We start from the raw sequence: 21,384 nt of genomic DNA, 5'->3' as shown, positions 1-21,384 counted from the left end.
TGATGGTTTAATGGTGGTGTAAAGTTAAGGCACATGGGATTGGGGGCAAGGTATTGACTTGGATAGAGAACTGGTTGGCAGATAGAAAGCAAAGAGTTGGAATAAACGGGTCTTTTTCCGAGTGGCAGGCAGTGACTAGTGGGGTACCGCAGGGATCGGTCCTTGGACCCCAGCTATTCACAATATATATTAATGATCTAGACAAGGGAACTAGAAGTAATAGCTCCAAATTTGCAGACGACACAAAGCTAGATGGGCGTGTGTGCTGTGAGGAGGATGCTGAGAAACTCCAGGATGATTTGGACAGGTTGGGTGATTGGGCAAACGCAGGGCAGATGCAATATAATGTGGATAAATGTGAGGTTATTTACTTTGGTGTCAAAAACAGGAAGGCAGATTATTATCTGAATGGCAATAGATTGGGAGAAGGGGAAGTGCAACAACACCTGGGTGTCCTTGTGCACCAGTCGCTGAAGGTAAGCATGCAGGTGCAGCAGGCGGTTAAGAAGGCAAATGGTATGTTGGCCTTCATAGCGAGAGGGTTTGAGTACAAGAACAAGGATGTCTTGCTGCAGTTGTACAGGGCCTTGTTGAGACCACATCTTGAGTAATGTGTGCAGTTTTGGTCGCCTTATCTGAGGAAGGATATTCTTGTCATGGAAGGAGTTCAGCGAAGATTCATCAGACTGATACCTGGGATGGCAGGAATGACGTATGAGGAGAGATTGGGACAATTGGGCTTGTACCCACTGGAGTTTAGAAGAATGAGAGGGGATCTCATTGAAACTTATAAAATTCTGGCAGGACTGGACAGACTAGATGCAGGAAGGATGGTCATGATGGTCGGAGGGTGTCCAGAACCAGGGGTCACATTCTAAGGGGGTAAGCCATTTAGGACAGAAATGAGGAGGAATTTCTTCACCCAGAGAGTGGTGAACCTGTGAAATTCTCTACCACAGAAGGCAGTAGAGGCCAGTTCATTAAATGCATTCAAGAAGGAGTTGGATATATTTCTTAAGGCTAAAGGGATCAAGGGGTATGGGGAGAAAGCAGGGACCGGGTACTGAACTTGGATGAGCAGCCATGATCGCATTGAATGTCGGAGCAGGCTAGAGGGGCTGAATGGCCTACTCCTGCTCCTATCTTCTATGTTTCTATGGTCACCATGACCCAGGGTGCCGCAAGCTCCGCCCCTCACACACTCCGATTGTTTGGAGGACCAACCGCCCGCTCGGTCCTCCAGCCCCGCCCTGCTCTTCCTATTGGTCCAGAGCTCCCGTCAATCGCCCGGGCAGTGTGAGCTGAGCATGCATGGGCGACGGTGGCGACTGTGCGTAGGCAGCAGGTGAGAGATGGGTGGAGGGAGCGGGTTAATAAACCCCGGGGGGGCGTGGGCTTCACACAGCCCGAGTGCGGCCCCAGGCCCCATTATTAAAACTCTCAATATTATCCGCTTCACACACACCTGGGGTGGGCCTCAGGCCCCGAACAAGAGCCTCCGGTCCGGGCGTTTACCCCGAGCGGGGCGGCAGCTGCGGGGCTTTCGCCCGGTGACAGGCCCGGGTTAACGGCTGCCACCTTGAGAGGCTCGGGGCAGCAGGGCGCATGCGCGGCCCCCTTGGCCAGGAACCAGGAGGAGAGAATCTTGTCAATTTCTATCCTGGACTCAGTGATGTCTTTTGTAAACTCCTTTTACAGGCTGTGAGAAGGGCAGCATTTACACACCGCAAGCTCAAACCAAACATCACATCAAGATCTGACAGAGTCACCCCATTCATCAGGACCTGAATATCATCGGCCTTTGAATGTGGAAGGAGAAATGGTTGTCTATGGGAAAAGATTTCAATCATCAGTGTGACTGGAAAAGCACCGAGACACACACACCCGAGTGAAAGTGTTCCAGTGCACTGACTGTGGAAAGAGCTTTAACCAGTTAGACAACTTGGAAAAACATCACACCATTCACAGCGGGGAGAAACCATACACGTGTTCTGTGTGTGGACGAGGCTACAACCGATCATCCAACCTGGACAGACACAAGGACACCCACACTACGGAGAAACCTTGGAAATGTGGGGACTGTGGTAAAGGCTCCAGTTACCTGACCCAGCTGGAAACTCATCGCCGAGAGGCCGTTCACCTGCTCCATGTGTGGGAAGGGATTCACTCAGTCATCCAGCCTACTGAGACACCAGCGAGTTCACAAGTGACTGCAGGAGTTGGATTCTAAGAACATAAGAAATAGGAGCAGGAGCAGGCCATTCGGCCCCTTGAGCCTGCTCCGCCATTCAATGAGATCATGGCTGATCTTCTGCCTCAATTCCATTCACCGGCCCTATCGCCATATCCCTTGATGCCTTTACTAGTCAGACATCTATCGACTTCTGTTTTGAATATACCCAATGACTGAGCCTCCACAGCCCTCTGGGGTAGAGAATTCCAAAGATTCACCACCTGAGTGAAGAAATTTCTTCTCATCTCAGTTCTGAATGGCCTACCCGTTATCCTAAGGCTGTGGCCCCTGGTTCTAGACTCCCCAGGGAAACATTCTCTTACATCTTACAATTAGTTTCTATGCCCAGTTATTGCATCCTTTATAATAGATTCCACGCTATCAAGCCCTGTAATAATTTTGTATGCTTCAATGAGATCCCCTCTCATTCTTTTGAATTCAAGAGAATACAGGCCTAGTTTACTCAATCTCTTCTCATACGACAGTCCCGCCATTCCAGGAATCAATCTCCTGAACCTTCATTGCACTCCCTCTATGGCAAGTATATCCTTCCTTAGGTAAGGAGACCAAAATTGTACACAGTACTCCAGGTGTGATCTCACCAAGGCCCTGTATAATTGGAGTAAGACTTCTTTACTCCTGTACTCAAATCCTCTTGTAATGAAGGCCAGCATACCATTTGCCTTCCTAATGGCTTGCTGCACCTGCACATTCACTTTCAGTGACTCATGTACAAGGACACCCAGGTCCCTTTGAGCATCTGCATTCCCCAATCTTTCACCATTTAGGAAATACTCTGCCTTTCTGTTTTTTCTACCAAAGTGAATAACTTCACATTATAATCCATCTGCCATGTTCTCGCCCACTCACTGAGCCTGTCGAGATCCCCTTGAAGCCTCTTCACATCTTTTTCACTACTGACACTGCCACCTAGCTTTGTGTCATCAGCAAATTTGGAAGTGTTACTTTTAGTCCCCTCATCCAAATCATTGATATAGATTGTGAATAGCTGGGGCCCAATCACCGATCCTTGCAGTACCCCACTATTCACAGCCTGTCATCCTGAAAAAGACCTGTTTATCCCTACTCTTTGTTTTCTGTCAGTTAACCAATTCTCAATACATGCTAGTATATTACCCCCAATTCCATGTGCCCTAATTTTGTTCACCAACCTCTTGTGTGGGATCTTATCGAAGGCCTTCTGAAAATCCAAATACACCACATCTACCGGTTCCCCTTTGTCTACTCCACTAGTTACATCCTCAAAGAACTGCAATAGGATTTCCCTTTCATAAATCCATGTTGACTCTGCCCAATCTTACAATTATCCTGTGGCTGTTGCCTCTGGGGTAGAGAATTCCAAAGATTCACCACCCTCTGTGTGAAGAAATTTCTTCTCATCTCAGTCCTGAATGGCCGACCCTTTATCCTGAGGCTGTGGCCCCTGGTTCTAGACTCCCCAGCCAAGGGAAACATTCTCTTACATCTTACAATTAGTTTCTAAGTGCACAGTTATTGCATCCTTTATAATAGATTCCAGCATTTTCCCAACTACTGATGTGAGGCTAACAGGTCTGTAGTTCCCCGTTTTCTCTCTCCCTCCTTTCTTAAATAGCGGGGTTACATTTGCTATCCTCTGTTATGTCGGTACTGATATGCCATCAATGACTCAAAGACAAGGATTCAACTGAAGGCTTTTAATCACTAAGAACATAGCAGCATAGCAGGTCTTCCCACATCGGGTTCGTCTGGTAGTGAATGACTCATACAGCTCCTGAGACCTTTATATGGCAAAAGACAGGGGCGTAGCCAATACACACAATAGGAACAAAAGGGTGCGGTTCACACAATACAAGCAGGTAAAATACAAGCAGGTCTGATGAAGGCATATTTCATCACATTCACCCCTTCTACAGATTTAGTCTGTCCGGGGGTGTGATAGTCCTTCCTGAACGTCGCAACAGTACCTCGGGTTCCGACCGGGTGTCCGTGGTGCCCTCCTGGGCATACCCATGTGCTGGGGGTGTTGCAGGTACTTCTGGGGGTGGTGAGGATACCTCTAGGGATGGTGGAGGTTCTTCTGGGGGTGGTGGTGATGGGTCATCATCGTCACTTCCTGCCGAGGCGAGGTCCTTTATGGACACGGTGTCTTCACGCCCGTCGGCGTGCTTGATGTACGCGTACTGTGGGTTTGCGTGGAGTAGGTGTACTGCCTCCACGAGGGGATCCGTTTTGTGGCCCCTCACATGCTTCCATAACAGGACTGTCCCTGGGGTGGAGAGCCACGAGGGTAGGGATACTCCTGAGGTTGATTTGCGGGGAAAAACAAACATCTTCTCATGAGGAGTGGCGTTAGTAGCAGTACACAGTAGCGACCTTATCGAGTGGAGTATGTCTGGGAGGACCTCCTGCCAGCGGGAGGTGGGGAGGCCTTTAGACCTTAGTGCTAAGGTGACCGCCTTCCACACTGTCGCGTTCTCCCTCTCCACTTGCCCATTACCCCGGGGGTTATAACTAGTGGTCCGACTCGTGGCTATCCCCTTCGACAGCAGGTATTGGCGCAGTTCATCGCTCATGAATGACGCCCCCCTGTCAGTGTGGATGTAGTTAGGCCTGCCGAACGTGCAAAACAGGTTGCCGAGGCACTTGATGACCGTGGCACTGGTCATATCTGGGCAGGGGTAGGCGAATGGGAAGCGGGAGTACTCGTCCACAATGTTGAGAAAGTACACATTGCGGTCGGTGGAGGGGAGTGGTCCCTTGAAATCTAAGCTCAGGCGCTCGAATGGCTGTATAGCTTTGATCAGGTGGGCTCGGTCGGGCCTGAAAAAACAGGGCTTGCATTCCGCACAGGTGCAGCAGTCCCTAGTCATAGACCGGACCTCCTCGATGGAATAGGGCAGGTTACGGGATTTTATAAAGTGGAATAGCCGGGTGACCCCCGGGTGGCAGAGGCCATTGTGGAGGCCCTGTAGCCTGTCCCCCTGGATGCTGGCACACATCCCTCGTGATAGGGCGTCGGGGGATTCGTTGAGGGACCCCGGCCTATATATTATGTCGTACTCAAACGTGGAGAGTTCGATCCGCCACCTGAGAATTTTGTCGTTCTTGATCTTCCCCCTCTGTTTGTTGTTAAACATGAAGGCTACCGACCGCTGGTCGGTAAGCAGGGTGAAGCGTTTGCCGGCTAGGTAGTGCCTCCAGTGCCGCACTGCCTCCACTATGGCCTGGGCCTCCTTCTCTACCGAGGAGTGCCTGATCTCGGGCCCTTGGAGGGTTCTTGAGAAAAAGGCTACGGGCCGCCCATCCTGTTGAGGGTGGCTGCTAAAGCGAAGTCGGACGCATCGCTTTCGACCTGGAAAGGGATGTTTTCGTCCACTGCCCGCAGCGCGGCCTTCTCAATGTCGTGTTTAATGCTGTTGAAGGCGGCGTGGGCCTCGGCTGTGAGCGGGAAGGACGTTGATTTCAGGAGGGGACGGGCCTTGTCGGAATAATTGGGGACCCATTGGGCGTAATAGGAGAAGAACCCCAGGCACCTTTTCAGGGCCTTGGGAGTGTTTGGTAGGGGTAGCCTCCGTAGGGAGCGCATTCGGTCGGGGTCCGGACCGATTTCCCCGTTTTCCACCACGCAGCCCAGGATACAGAGGCGCGTGGTGCTAAAGACACACTTATCCTCGTTGTAGGTGAGATTGAGTCTGAGGGCGGTTTTCAGAAATCTCGCGAGGTTCGAGTCGTGGTCTTGCTGGTCATGGCCGCAGATGGTGACGTTGTCTAGGTATGGGTAGGTGGCTGTTAACTGGTTCTCATCGACCATGCGGTCCATCTCCCGCTGGAAGACCGAAACCCCGTTCGTTACCCCAAAGGGGACTCTGAGGAAGTGGTAGAGACGTCTGTTCGCCTCGAAGGCGGTGTATGGATGGTCCTCCGGCCTAATGGGGAGCTGGTGGTATGCCGATTTTAGGTCGATGGTGGAAAACACCCGGTATTGCGCGATTTTGTTAACCATATCCGCTATGCGGGGCAGAGGGTAGGCGTCTAGCTGGGTGTATAGATTAACCGTCTGGCTATAATCTATCACCATCCACTTCTTTTCGCTACCCTTAACTACTACTACCTGGGCGCGCCACGGGCTGGTACTGCATTCGATGATACCCTCCCGCTTGAGTCTTTCTACTTCCAACGCGATGAACCGTCTATCCTCCCAGCTGTACCGCCTACTCTTGGTTGCTATGGGTCGACAGTTGGGTGCGAGGTTGGCGAACAGAGAGGGCGGCTTGACCTTCAGGGTAGCCAGACCGCACACTGTGAGGGGCGGCTGGGACCCACCATAGGTAAGCGTGATACTTTGGTGGTGGCACTGGAAGTCCAGACCCAAGATCACGCTCACACAGAGATCTGGCATTATCAAGTTTAAAATCTCTGTAATCATTGCCTTTTACCGACAACATAACCGCGCAGAAACCTGTAATTTTTGGGGTATGAGTCTTATCGGTCATGGCGATTTTGCCCTGTGTGGGGACTATCGTTAGAGAAAGTCGTTTTACCAGGCTAGGATGAATAAAGCTTTCAGTGCTCCCGCAGTCAATCAAGCATTTAACCTTGTTCCCGTTTACCTCTATGTCCATCATTGATTTAGACAACGGATGTGGCCTGGATTGATCCACTGTGATCGAGGCCACCAGTGGGTCCTGGAGGTCCGTGTAGTCGGGGCAAGATGGTGGACTCCATGAGGGTGGACAAGATGGCTTCCAAGATGGCCGCTCCCACGGCGCGCACGCGGCGGTGGTGGAGTTGGAGGCGGGGTTCCCTCTGCAGACTTTGCTGAAATGTCCTTTCTTCCCGCATTTAAAACAGGTGGTGCCCTTCGCTGGGCACAGATGCCTGGAGTGTTTGTCCTGACCGCAGAAGTAGCATTTCGGGCCCCGATGCATCGCGCCAGTAGTGGGGCTGGGGCTCCGATGGTGCTGGGCTGGCCTGAGACCTGGGAGGTGAAGATGGCTTCCAAGATGGCGGCCCCCACGGCACGCACGAGGCGGAGTGGGCCGCGTGGCCTGGGGAACAGGATTCAGAGTTCCTTTGGGCCATATCCAGCGATCGCGCTATATCTATAGCCTGTCTTAAGTCCAGTCCCTCCTTTTCAAACAGTTTCTGCCGAATATAATTTGAACTGAGGCCCGCAATAAGGGAGTCTCGAATCAGCTCCTCCGTGTACACGATGGCAGACACGGCCTTACAGTTACAGTCTCTGCCCAGTACTTTTAGGTTTAGTATAAAGTCCTCTAGTGACTCACCATGCCACTGCGTGCGAGTAGTCAGAAGATGCCTGGCGTACACCACGTTTATTGGCCATGCGTAGTGGGCCTTCAGGATGGTGCAGGCATCCTCATAGCTGGTGGCATCTTGGATGAGAGGGGAGACCCGATGGCTCACCCAGTTTCGCAGGATTCCCAGTTTCATGTCTCCGGTAGTGGTTTCGGCTGCGGCTATGGCAGTGGATGAGTTTGCAATGAAAAATTCGAAGCATTGGAACCAGTGTCCGAACTGTGTGGCTGCGTCTGAGGCATGGGGGTCCAGATCCAAGCGCTCTGGTTTCAGGAGTCGATCCATCTTGGTGTTTTAGTGATTAACCTTTCTAACTAGACACAATTTAGGACTCAGAACTCAGAGATTCAAACATGAAGTGCTTTATTGGAAGGAAAGGAAGTTCTGGAAAGTTCCGAACAAAGAGAGCTAAACTTAACAGAGAACACCCAACCATTTATCTCCTGTGACAGCGCCACCACAGGTGGGAGGAGAACACACAATAGAACGCACAATACATAACATTTCCTCCCCTCTTAAATGGAAGGGCCACATTATTCCTCAACGGGTAAGTTACTTTCAATGCACTCAACGAACCTAGGGTAGAGGTAGACTGCCTCAAACCCTGACTTTACCCTGGGGTTTATTCTGCCCCAGTCTTGTGTGTAAGTCACTAAGCCTACAGATCCAAGCGTCTTGGAGGCCGCCGCTCTCTGGCAGGATACCGACGGTCATCGCTGGCTTCCACAGCAGTAGGCATTGACACAGGCCTGGATGGAGAAGGTGCCTGTGTCAGTTGAAAGTCAGGAGTTTGCACAGGTGGAACAGTCTCTTTGACTTCCTGTGTTGGAGAAGAGCACTGTGGCAAAGGATGCTGGTTTGCGGTATCATCCGGAAACTGTTCAGGCAAACCAGCCGTTGGAGCCTCTGTGGCTGTCTCTGCTCCTAGCAACAGTTGATCTGTGTGTCTTCTCCAGACGACGTCCTCAGCAGTCTCAACCATGTAAGACACAGGGCCCGTCTGCGCGATCACCGTAGCAGGAACTCATTTCGGTCCAGTGTTGTAGTTTCGAGCTAGGACGTGCTCTCCAGGGTGAAACCGTCTCTCCTTGGCTCTTTTCTCTCTCTTTTCAACTTGAGCTTGTTGTTGACAATGGACAACCTGTTCTGCCCTTGGAGGTTTGAGTAAGTCAAAACTTGTCCGCAACTGCCTCTTCATCATGAGCGAAGCGGGGGATTTTTGGTTGTGGCATGCGGTTCATTCCTGTAGGACAACAGGAAGCTGTTCAGACGTTGGTGGATTGAGCCCTGACCTTGCAATACCTTCAAGGTGTGCTTCAAAGTTTGCACAAACCTTTCTGCCTGGCCGTTAGTAGAGGGATGAGAGGGCGCAGACCTGATGTGTTGGGCACCATTCACAGGCAGGAAGGTTGCAAACTCCTGTGATACAAATTGTGGACCGTTGTCACTTACGAGTTGTTCCGGTGAGCCATAACGGCTGAACATCTCACCAAGTTTCTCAATTGTTTTCTCTGCCGTGGTAGACCTCATCACAGCGACCTCTGGCCACTTGCTACGAGCGTCCACAACCACCATAAACATCTTCTCTTCGAAAGGACCGGCGAAGTCCACATGTACTCGCTGCCACACTTCTGCAGGCCAATCCCAGGGGTGTAGGGTTGCCAGCTGTGGAACATTCCAGACCCTTTGACATGGGGAACATGTTTTGGCTTTCTCCTCAATATTCCCATCGAGTCCTGGCCACCAGAAGTAGCTTCTTGCCATTTCCTTCATCCGAACCATCCCACTGTGGCCTGTATGAAGTTGTCGCAGTATAGGTTCCCTCAGAGGTGGCAGAATGATGACACGGCGTCCCCAAAGAAGACAACCTGCCTGGACAGAGAGCTCATTTCTTTTTGAAACGTAAGGTTTCAAACTAGGAGAATCTCCTATAGCTCTCCCTCGAATGACATCGTCCATTACCTCAGACAGGACTGGATCGTTGCGGGTGTACCTTCGCACCTGAACTGCAGTGACAGGTGCTCCCTCCACTTGTCTAAAGTAGAAGATGTCTATCTGACGAGGCTCTGGGGGAGTAACAGGCAAGGGTAGCCTCGAGAGACCGTCTGCGTTGCCGTGCAAGTCTGATTTGCGATATTTGATGTCGTATGTGTGTCCTGACAATAGTAAAGCCCACCTTTGCATCCTGCTTGCAGCGAGAGATGGAATTCTGGTGTGGGGCCCGAAGATTGAAGTCAATGGACGGTGGTCCATCAGGAGTGTGAACCTTCTCCCAAACAGGTACTGATGAAATTTTCGAATTCCAAAAACGATTCCCAAGGCCTCGCGCTCGATCTGCGCATAGTTACTCTCGGCCTTGTTCAAGGTGCGTGATGCGAAGGTGATAGGTTTCTCTTCACCCGAAGGCATGATGTGGGATATGACTGCTCCCACACCATATGGTGATGCATCACATGCTAGCTGCATGGGTAGCTTTGGGTCGAAGTGTGTCAGGACCTCCGATTTCAGCAATGCTTTCTTTGCTTGGGCGAAAGGTTCATTGCACAGTTCAGTCCATTTCCATGTTTTGCCTTGACATAGCAACTGATGTAACGGCTTCAGCAATGTTGCTAAGTCTGGAATAAACTTCCCATAGTAGTTAAGTAGCCCCAGAAATGAACGTAACTGGCTCACATTCTGGGGTACTGGGGCCTCCACGATCGCCTTGACCTTTGACCGCGCCTTATGCAGGCCAGTAGCGTCAATCACATGCCCCAGGTACTCAACTGAAGACTGAAAGAATTCACATTTGTCTTTACGAACTCTGAGTCCGTACTCTTTCAGTCGTTGTAGTGTCACATCTGAGTTCAGAAGATGATCCTCCTCATTTGTCCCAGTGACAAGGATGTCTTCCAGGTAGCACTGGACTCCTGGCAGTCCACTCAAAATCTGATCCATTGCCCTTTGGAATAGAGCAGGGGCCGACGTAATTCCAAATGGAAGGCGGCAGTACCTGTATAGCCCCTTGTGTGTCACAATTGTCAGCAGCTCCTTTGATTTGTCATCAACATGCATTTGTAGATAAGCCTGGCATAAGTCTATTTTGCTGAACTTTTGCCCTCCGGCCAGGCCCGTAAAAAGATCATCAATGAGGGGAAGAGGGTACTGTTCCGCAGACAGCACCGGGTTAATAGTCACTTTAAAATCCCCGCAGATTCGAACAGATCCATCCTTTTTCAGGACAGGAACAATGGGTGTGGCCCATTTGCTCATGCTCACAGGCTCCAGGACTCCATTCTCGATTAAGGCCTCCAAGTTAGCCTCAACTTTTGGCCTAATTGCATAGGGTACAGGTCAGGCTTTGTGAAACTTCAGCTTCCTGTCAGGTTTAATGTCCAGTCTCACGCTGATCTTTTTCATGCTCCCAAGTTCCCCATTGAAGCGTTCTGCATGTTTGTTTAACACTGCAGTCAGACCTGACTCCCCTTTTGACATCATGCGGACTGCAGGCCAGTCCAGCGTGATTTTCTCTAGCCACGCACGTCCCAGTAGCGATGGGTATTTTCCCTTTACCACATATAGTGGCAGTTTTGCAGTCTGTCCATTCAATTTAACTGTCACCTCAATGACGCCTCTCATGGCCACAGGCTCGCCGGTATACGTCTTTAACACAATGTTTGTTGGCTGAAGGGTAAGATGCTTTCGCATTTTGTTGTAGATAGTGCCTGAAACAAGGGACACAGCCGCGCCTGTGTCCACCTCCATCCGCACTGATTGTCGCTCCACCAGTGGTGACACCCAGTAGCCATTTAAATCACCTGCAACCGTCAGTATGTGCACCTCTTCCTCCTCAGAGGTGTCGCTCCCCTCAATTTTGCTTGTTCCATCATACTGCACTGAATGAACACTCTTTTTCCTCTCTTGTCCAAATACAGACATTTTGCTTCCATGTTTCCCAGCTCTGTCTGTTCTTTTTTTACCTCTACAGGCGCATTCAATGTGACCCTTTTTGCCACAATTTCAGCATTCCAGCTCCGTACACCAGCAGTCATTAGCGTGATGGCCCGTTTTCCCACAACGGTAACATGTGCCGTTCCGCGCACCTTTAGGCTCAGACGACGCCTTGTGAACTCTCCCTGTTGAACTCAACTGGTGAGCCTCCTTTTCCGCCATCTCCATGGAGACACTAACTTCAATGGCCTTTTCAAGAGTAAAGTTGTTCTTAGTAAGAAGGCGCTTCTGTGTGGCTGCATTTTGCAGACCACACACAAGTCTGTCTCTAATGGTATCATTCAGCACCTCCTTGAACTGGCAGTGTTCTGACAACCTTTTTAAAACAGCAATAAACATCGTCACTGATTCCCCCTCCTCTTGATTCCGTTTATGAAATCTAAATCTCTCAGCAATAACCAGAGGTTTCGGTGAAAAATGTGCTCCAAGAATTTCCACTAGTTGCTTATATGTTTTAGTTCCTGGCTTATCTGGTTGCGTGAGGCTGCGAAGTAAATTGAATGTCTTCGGCCCGATTACACTCAAAAAGGTAGGCACGACCTTTTCATTTGCCACTGCATTCGCCAATACAAAATAGTCAAAACGTTCTGTATAAGCGCTCCATTGCTCCACATTTTCATCAAAATCACCAATGTTTCCTAATATAGTAGCCATCTCACGTTTCAAATTAAATTTTCTGTTTACTCACTGCACCCGTAACGTACGCAGATTCATTCGCTCCTCGGTGCCACTTGTTGTGTCGGTACCTTTCTACCTAGACACAATTTAGGACTCAGAACTCAGAGATTCAAACATGAAGTGCTTTATTGGAAGGAAAGGAAGTTCTGGAAAGTTCCGAACAAAGAGAGCTAAACTTAACAGAGAACACCCAACCATTTACCTCCTGTGACAGCGCCACCACAGGTGGGAGGAGAACACACAATAGAACACACAATACATAACATCCTCCAATCTGCAGGAACCATTCCAGAATCTATAGAATTTTGGAAGATTACAACCAATACGTCCACTATCCCAATGGCCACCTCTTTCAAAACACTAGGATGTAGGTCATCCAGTCCTTGGGATTTATCGACTTTTAGTCCCATTAATTTTGCTAGTATTGTTTATTTACTAATAATAATTTCTTTAAGTTCCTCATTCTCGCCACACCCTTGGTTTGCTTGTATTTCTGGGAGGTTTTTTGTGTCTTCCTCCGTGAAGACAGAAACAAAGTATTTATTTAATTTCTCTGACATTTCCTCATTCCCCATTATAAATTCTCCCATCTCTGACTGTAAAGGACCTACATTTACCTTCACCAGTCTTTTCCTTTTCATATACCTATAGAAGCTTTTACAATACGTTTTTATATTTTTTGCTAGTTTGTGCTCATATTCCATTTTCCCTTTCTTTATCAATTTCTTGGTCCCCCTTTGCTGATTTCTAAAAAGATCCCAATTCTCAGGCTGACCGCTTTTTCTGGCAACTTTATAAGCTTCCTCCTTTGACTTACTACAGGAAACTTTCTGGTATCCGGCATGGACGGGACCGAGCTGGTGCCGGCCCATCAAAACTGCCGGAGAACCGAGCGCTATAGTTAAAACATACGGAGCTTCTGAGCTCCAGCTGAAGCAACAAACCCTGTTGCTTAGCAACAGCTTCAAAACAATTGGCTCAGCTTGCAAGCGTCTCTGTAGCTTAGCAACTGCTTCAGCTAGACGCTTGCACAGCCACAAATGAGTAAAAAAATAACTAAAAGTAAAAAAAGTTATCTGAACCGACTCCTGAATTTTGCCGGTGGATAGAGCGTTCCGGATATTTAACTGCCATTTAAACAAAAGCTTCCTGCACTAGCTTTAATTTATTTTGTTAGCCATGTTTGGATCACTTTTCCTTTTGGGTTTTTATGCCCTGGAGGAATATATGTTTGTTGCAAATTATGCATTATTTCCTTGAATGTTAGCCATTGTATGTCCACCTTCATACCTTCATATTAGACAGGAGGAGATTGGTGTCAGTGACTATGGGGTTGGTTTATATCAGACAAGAGGAGATTGGTGTCAGTGACTGTGGGGTTGGTTTAGATCAGACAGGAAGAGATTGGTGTCAGTGACTGTGGGGTTGGTTTATATCAGGCAGGAGAAACTAGTCAAAGTTGTCAAACATATTTTTGTATATATATTTATGTCTATATATTTATATACATATGGATTTATATATATATTAAATAGTGTTATTCCTATATTAACGACTGTGGTAGGAATTTAAAAAAAAATCATTCCTGGGATGTGGGCGGCGCTGGCAAGGTCAGTATTTATTGGCCATCCCTAATTGCCCTTGAGAAGGTGGTGGTGAGCTGCCTTCTTGAACCGCTGCAGTCCGTATGGTGAAGGTCCACCCACAGTGCTGTTAGGGAGGGAGGCCCAGGATTTTGACCCAGCGACGACGAAGGATCGGCGATATATTTCAAACACTCCCAGGGCAGGTACAGCAAGGGTTAGATACAGAGTAAAGCTCCCTCTACACTGTCCCATCAAACACTCCCAGGAATGGTACAGCATGGGTTAGATACAGAGTAAAGCTCCCTCTACACTGTCCCATCAACACTCCCAGGGCAGGTACAGCATGGGTTAGATAGAGAGTAAAGTTCCCTCTACACTGTCCCCTCAAACACTCCCAGGACAGGTACAGCACGAGTTAGATACAGGGTAAGGCTCCCTCTACACTGTTTCATCAAACACTCCCAGGGCAGGTACAGCACGGGTGGATACAGAGAAAAGCTCCCTCTACACTGCCCCATCAAACACTCCCAGGGCAGGTACAGCACGGGTTAGATACAGAGTAAAGCTTCCTCTACACTGCCCCATTGAACACTCCTAGGGCCAGTACATCATGGGTTAGATACAGAGTAAAGCTCCCTCTACACTGCCCCACCAGCACTCCCAGGGCAGGTACAGCATGGGTTAGATACAGAGTAAAGCTCCCTCTACACTGTCCCATCAAACACTCCCAAGGCAGGTAGAGCACAGGTTAGATACAGAGTAAAGCGCCCTCTACACTGTCCCATCACACACTCCCAGGGCAGGTACAGCATGGATTAGATACAGAGTAAAGCTTCCTCTGCACTGCCCCATCAAACATGCCCAGGACAGGTACAGCACAGGTTAGATACATAGTAAAGCTCCCTCTACACTGTCCCATCAAACACTCCCAGGGCAGGTGCAGCACAGGTTAGTTACAGAGTAAAGCTCCCTCTGCACTGTCCCATCAAACACTCCCAGGGCAGGTACAGCACGGTTTAGATACAGAGTAAAGCTTCCTCTACACTGTCCCATCTAACACTCTCAGGGCAGGTACAGCACGGGTTTGATACAGAGTAAAGCTTCCTCTACACTGTCCCATCTAACACTCTCAGGGCAGGTACAACACGGGTTACATACAGAGTAAAGCTCCCTCTGCACTGTCCTATCAAACACTCCCAGGGCAGGTACAGCACGGGTTAGATACAAAGTAAAGCTCCCTCTGCACTGTCCCATCAAACACTCCCAGTGCAGGTGCTGCTCTGATGCTGAGTGAAGCTCCCTGAAGCCCCGCCGCTCGGGACCCCGGATTGGTTGGAGGACCCGCTGCCCTCTACTGGTCCTCCAGCCCCGCCCACTGTCCCCCTATTGGTCGGAAGCTGCCATCAATCAGGCGGTGAGCGGGTTGCGGGGTGACGGACTCGGTGGCTCGGGGCCAGGTTGGGCCACCACTGACTCTGAGGTGCGGATTTTCCGCCTCGCTGGGATCGCATTCGGATGTTTAGCAAACTTCACTTTCACCCCCCGCCTTCCGACTGGGAACCGACACCGGCCTCGACCAAGAATCAGCGCCCGGCGCAGGCGCAGGAGAGACATGTGGGGGAGGGGTGGTGTACTGAGCATGCACGGTGCGGGCCGGGTGAGGGCGGGGTCATGTGGCACATGCGCGGTGTCTGACACACCCTTCTCCCTCTTAACCCTTTCTAATTATTTTACAGTGTTTTAGAAGTGGAGAATTTACAGACAGGAAGCTCAGACCAAACATCACATCAAGATCGGAATCGCTCAATTGATCCAGACCTGAATATCATCGGCCTTTGCACATGGAAGGAGAAAGCAGTGATGACAAACCGCACACGTGTTCCGTGTGTGGTCGCGGATTCAGACGATCGTCTGACCTGGCGAGACATGTGCACCGTCACACCGGGGAGAAGCTGGGTCAAGGTGTGGATGTCGGGAAGGGTTTTAGTTCCCCATTTGTGTCGGAAGTTCATTGGCACAGTAACACCGGGGACAGTCCGTTCACCTGCTCCGAGTGTGGGAAGGGATTCACTCTATCATCCACCCTGCTGAGACATCAGCTTGTTCACACTGATGAGAGACCGTGTAAATGCTCTGACTGTGGGAAGAGCTTTAAATGTTCCGGGGATCTGAAGGGACACCAGCTTATTCACTCTGATGAGAGACCGTTTACGTGTTCTGACTGTGGGAAGAGCTTTAAAAGCTTCCGGGATCTGACAACACACCAGCGTGCTCAGACTGGGGAGAGGCGGTTCACCTGCTCCATGTGTGGGAAGGGATTCACTGGATCATCCACCCTGCTGAGACACCAGCTTGCTCACACTGATGAGAGACCATTTAAATGTTCCCACTGTGGGATAAGCTTTAAAAGCTCTGGGGAGCTGAAGGGACACCAGCGAGCTCACACTGGGGAGAGGCCATTCACCTGCCTTTTGTGTGGGAAGGGATTCACTCGGTCAACCAACCTGCTGAGACACCAGCACCTCCACACTGGGGAGAGGCCGTTCACCTGCTCCAAATGTGGGAAGGGATTCACTGATTCATCCACCCTCCTGTCACACCAGCTTGTTCACACTGACGAGAGACCCTTTAAATGTTCTAACTGTGGGAAGAGCTTTAAACGCTCCCGGGAATTGAAGCGACACCAGCACCTACACACTGGCGAGAGACCGTTCACCTGCTCTGTGTGTGGGAAGGGATTCGTTCGGTCCTCCAACCTGCTGGTACATCAGCGAGTTCACACTGACGAGAGACCCTTTAAATGTTCTGACTGTGGGAAAAGCTTTAAAAGCTCCCGGGAGCTGAATGGACACCAACGATTTCACACTGGAGAGTGGCCGTTCACCTGCTCAGTGTGTGGGAAGGGATTCAATCATTCATCCACCCTCCTGTTACACCAGCTTGTTCACACTGATGAGAGATCCATGAAATGTTTTGACTGTGGGAAGAGTTTTAAGAGCTCTAAGAGCCTTAAAAGACACCAGCGAGTTCACACTGATCATCGACTCTAACAGCACAGAAGGAGGTGATTCGGCCCATCGTGTCTGTGCCGGCTCTTTGAAAGAGCTGTCCAATTTAGTCCCAAACCCCAGCTTTATCCCCATAACTCTGCAAACTAGTCCTCTTCAAGGACATGTCCAATTACCGTTTGAAAGTTCCTGTGGAACCTGATTCCAGCATCCTTTCAGATGGTGCGTTCCAGATCTTAACAATGTGTGAAAACAATTCTCCTCATTTCCCCTCTAGTTCTTTTAGCAACTATTTTAAATCTGTGACCTTTGGTTACCGACCCACTTGCCAGAGTGAACAGTTTCTCCCAACTTGCTCGATTAAAACCCCCTCATCATTTTGAACACCTCTATTCGGTCTCCTCTTAACCTTCTCTGCTCTAAGGGGAACAATCCCAGCTTCTCCAATCTCTCCGCACAACTGAAGTCCCTCATCCCTGGTACCATCCTGGTCAACCTCCTCTGTACCCTCTCCAAGGCCTTGACATCCTTCCTAAAGTGTGGTGCCCAGAACTGTACACAAGACTCCAGCTGAGGCCTAACTAGTGATTTGTAAAGGTTTAGTGTAACTTCCCTGTTTTTGTATTCAATGGCCCTATTTGCAAAGCCAAGTATCCCATACACTTTCTGAACCACCTCACCAACTTGCTGTGGCACTTTCAAAGATTTGTGAATATGGACCCCCAGGTCCCTCTGCTCTTGCACCCCCTCAAAATAGTCCCATTTAGATTATACGGCCTCTCCCTGCTGTTTCTCCAAAAGTGCATCACTTCACTCTTATCCTCATTTAATTTCATCTGCCTTGTGTCTGCTCATTTCACAGTCTGTCTCTGTCCTCCTGAAGTCTGCTACTACTATGCTCACTAGTTACTACGTTGCCAAGTTTTGTATCATCCGTAAACTTCAAACTTGTACACCTATACCCAAGTCCAGGTCAATTATATATAACAAGAAAAGCAGTGGCCCTAATCCCGACCCCTGGGGGAACCCACTGCATACTTCCCTCCAGTCAGAAAAACATCCCTCAGCACTGCTCACTGCCTCCTCTCCCTTAGCCAATTATTACCATCAGCCCTTTAATTCCCTGTGCTTCTATTTTCCGAGTGAGTCTCTTGTGTGGTACTTTATCAAATGCCTTTTGAAAGTCCATATATATAACATCTGCTGCACTACCTTCATCAACCCTCTGTTACTTCATCAAAGAACTCAATCAGGTTAGTCAGACACGATTTACCTTTAACAAATCCACACTGGCTTCTCCAAGTGAGAATTAATTTTGTCCTTGACAATGGTCTCTAGTCGTTCACCCACCATTGACATTAGACTGATTGGCCTGTAGTTACCAGGTTTATCCCTCTCCCCTTTTTTAAACAGGGTGTAACATTTGCAATCCTCCAGTCTTCTGGCACCACTCCCATATATCTGAGGGAGATTGAAAGATTGTGGTCAGAGCTTCTGCTATCGCCACCCTAGCTTCCCTCAGCAACCCAGGATGCATCGCATCTGGACCAGGTGACTTGTTAACTTTGAGTGATGACAACCTATTGAGCACCTCCTTTCTATCCATTTTTATCCAATTTCTCTACTCCCCCCTCCTCTACTGCGACATTAACGTCATCATCTTCTTTTGTGAAGACAGATGCTAAGTACTCATTCAGCACCTGAGCCACGCCCTCTGCCTCCGTGTGATCATAATACAGTCAAGCAGAGTCAGCATGGTTTTATGAAAGGGAAATCATGTTGACAAATTTGCTGGAGTTCTTTGAGGAGGTAACGAGCAGGGTGGATAAAGGGGAACCAGTGGATGTGGTGCATTTGGATTTCCAGAAGGCATTCGATAAGGTGCCACATAAAAGGTTACTGCACACGATAAGAGCTCACGGGGTTGGGGGTAATATATTAGCATGGGTAGAGGATTGGCTAACTAACAGAAAACAGAGAGTCGGGATAAATGAGTCATTTTCCGGTTGGCAAACTGTAAGAAAAACAAAAAAGCAAATTATTATTTAAATGGAGAGAGATTACAAAATGCTGCAGTACAGAGGGACCTGGGGGTCCTTGTTCATGAAACACAAAAAGTTAGCATGTAGGTACAGCAAGTAATCAGGAAGGCAAATGAAATGTTGGCCTTTATTGCAAGTGGGCTGGAGTATAAAAGCAGGGAAGTCCTGCTACAACTGTACAGGGTATTGGTGAGACCACACCTGGAGTACTGCGTACAGTTTTGGTCTCCTTATTTAAGGAAGGATATACTTGCATTGGAGGCAGTTCAGAGAAGATTCACGAGGTTGATTCTTGAGATGAGAGGGTTGATTTATGAAGAAAGGTTGAGCAGGCTGGGCCTATACTCATTGGAGTTTAGAAGAATGAGAGGTGATCTTATTGAAACATATAAGATATTGAGGGGGCTCGACAAGGTAGATGCAGAGAGGATGTTTCCCCTCGTGGGGGAATCTAGAACTCAGGCATAGTTTCAGAATAAAGGGTCGCCCTTTTAAAACTGATATGAGGAGGAATTTCTTCTCACAGAGGGTCGTAAATCTGTGCAATTCTCTGCCCCAGAGAGCTGTGGAGGCTGGGTCATTGAATATATTTAAGGTGGAGAGAGACAGATTTTTGAACAATAAGGGAGTGAAGGGTTATGGGGAGCAGGCAAGGAAATGGAGCTGAGCCCAAGATCAGATCAGCCATGATCTCATTGAATGGCGGAGCAGGCTCGAGGGGCCAAATGGCCGACTCCTGCTCCTATTTCTTATGTTCTTATGATGAGCTCCACTAAACGGCCCCACCATTCCTTTAACTATCCTTTTACTTTTCATATGTTTATAGAATATTTTTGGGTTCCCTTTTATGTTACCCGCTAATCTTTTCTCATATTCTCTCTTTGCCCTTCTTACTTCCTGTTTCATTTCCCCCCTGCCTGGTTTTTGACTGTATTCTGTACCTGACATTTGTTGTAAACCTCCTTTTTCTGTTTTAATTTAACCTCTATATCGTTTGTCATCAGGAGCTCTAGCTTTGGATGCCCATCTTTCCTCCTTATGGGAATATGCTTGGTTTGTACCTGAACGATCTCAGCCCTGAAGGCCTGCCATTGGTCATTCACTGTTTTCCTGGACAATCTTTGTTTCCAGTCCACCTGTGCTCAATCCCTTCTCAAATCATTGAAATTGGCTCTCTTCCAGCTGGGTATTTTCACCATTGATTTTTCTTTGTCCCTTTCCATAACTACTTTAAACCTAATGATATTGTGATCACTGTTAACCAGATCCCTCCTGCCCCAGAACCGATGAGAGACCCTTTAAATGTTCTGACTGTGCAAAGAGGTTTCAGATTTCATCCAACCTGCTGAGTCACCAGCGAGTTCACACAGATCTTCAAAGAAAGGAAGATGTTTTAGAAAGGCTGGCGGCACTAAAGGTTCACAGCCATCTCAGAGTAGTGTCCCTTTAATTACAATCTCACAGAACAAGAAGAATCACTGTCCCTTTAACTACCACAAATCCCTGTGTGGAGGAGAGGGGGAGATACAGTCTGTCCCAGTAACTGTCGCAGAACAGAATTAGCGACCCTGTCCCATAAGGGCTTGACCCTCCCCCACTCCCTGCTTTTCCTCACGTGTCTCATTCTTAAAATTCTCATCCTTGTTTTCAAATCCCTCCGTGTCCTCGCCCCTCCCTATCTCTGTAATCTCTTCCAGCCTCTACAACCTTCTGAGATATCTGCGCTCCTCTAATTCCGGCCTCTTGAGCATCCCCTATTTTAATCGCTCCAGCATTGGCGGCCGTGCCTTCAGTTGCCTGGGCCCTAAGCTCTGGAATTCCCTCCCTAAACCTCTCCATCTCTCTACCTCTCTCTCCTTCTTTAAGATGCTCCTTAAAACCTACTTCTTTGACCAAGCTTTTGGTCATCTGCCCGAACATCTCCCTATGTGGCTCGGTGTCAAATTTTGTTTTATAACGATCCTGTGAAGAGCCTTGGGATGTTTTACTACGTTAAAGGTGCTTTATAAATACAAGTGGTTGTTGTTGTTTCCTGAAACTAATAATAAATTCCCCAGAGGGAAAGAAACTTGTACTTTTACTCCTAAATATTAAAAAAATTATTCTTCAGAAGCATCCAGGTTTATTTGCTTTTATTGATGAATTTTAAAAGTCTTTATTAAAACCTGAGCCAGTGTGTTGTGAGCCAAAGAGCCTTGTGTCCAATAAGGGGAATAAAGGCCCACAGCCTCCCCTGGCCCCGGGCCCTGAACAAGGGACTGGAGAAACTCGCTGCCCTGCGCATCAGACAATCAGCCGGCGCAATCCCGCCTCTCGGGCTCCCCGATTGGTTAGAGGACCCGCCGCCGGCTCGCTCCTCCAGCCCCGCCCCACTCGCTCCCTATTGGTCGGAAGCTCCTGTCAATCAGGCCATGGGCCCGGGTCACTTGTCCCTCGCCGACTTTACAAAGAAAGGCTCACGCGATTGCCAGGCGGAGCTGCAGGAGCGGGGTCGGGAGATTAATAAACTGCGGGTAGGCCGCGCC

At 48.9% G+C, this 21,384-nt stretch overlaps 1 protein-coding gene across 1 annotated transcript in view; it reads left to right on the top strand.

The window, feature by feature from the left end:
* The window catches only part of LOC147118556 (uncharacterized), a 56,456-nt gene extending 36,584 nt beyond the window's left edge, over positions 1 to 19,872 (top strand). Inside the window, exons 4-5 of the mRNA XM_085983935.1 lie at positions 15,651 to 16,835; positions 19,864 to 19,872. Coding sequence (XP_085840061.1) covers positions 15,651 to 16,835; positions 19,864 to 19,872 — 1,194 coding nt within the window. The remainder of the gene's footprint in view (positions 1 to 15,650; positions 16,836 to 19,863) is intronic.
* Positions 19,873 to 21,384: the final 1,512 nt, after the last annotated feature.

This window comes from Somniosus microcephalus, chromosome 4 (genome assembly GCF_052327205.1).
Source record: "Somniosus microcephalus isolate GS21.2 chromosome 4, FLI_Smic_1.0, whole genome shotgun sequence".
In the NCBI taxonomy this organism is placed as follows: Eukaryota; Metazoa; Chordata; class Chondrichthyes; order Squaliformes; family Somniosidae; genus Somniosus; species Somniosus microcephalus.
The sequence above is the reverse complement of the archived record's forward strand: the minus strand, read 5'-3'. Positions and strand labels throughout refer to the sequence as shown.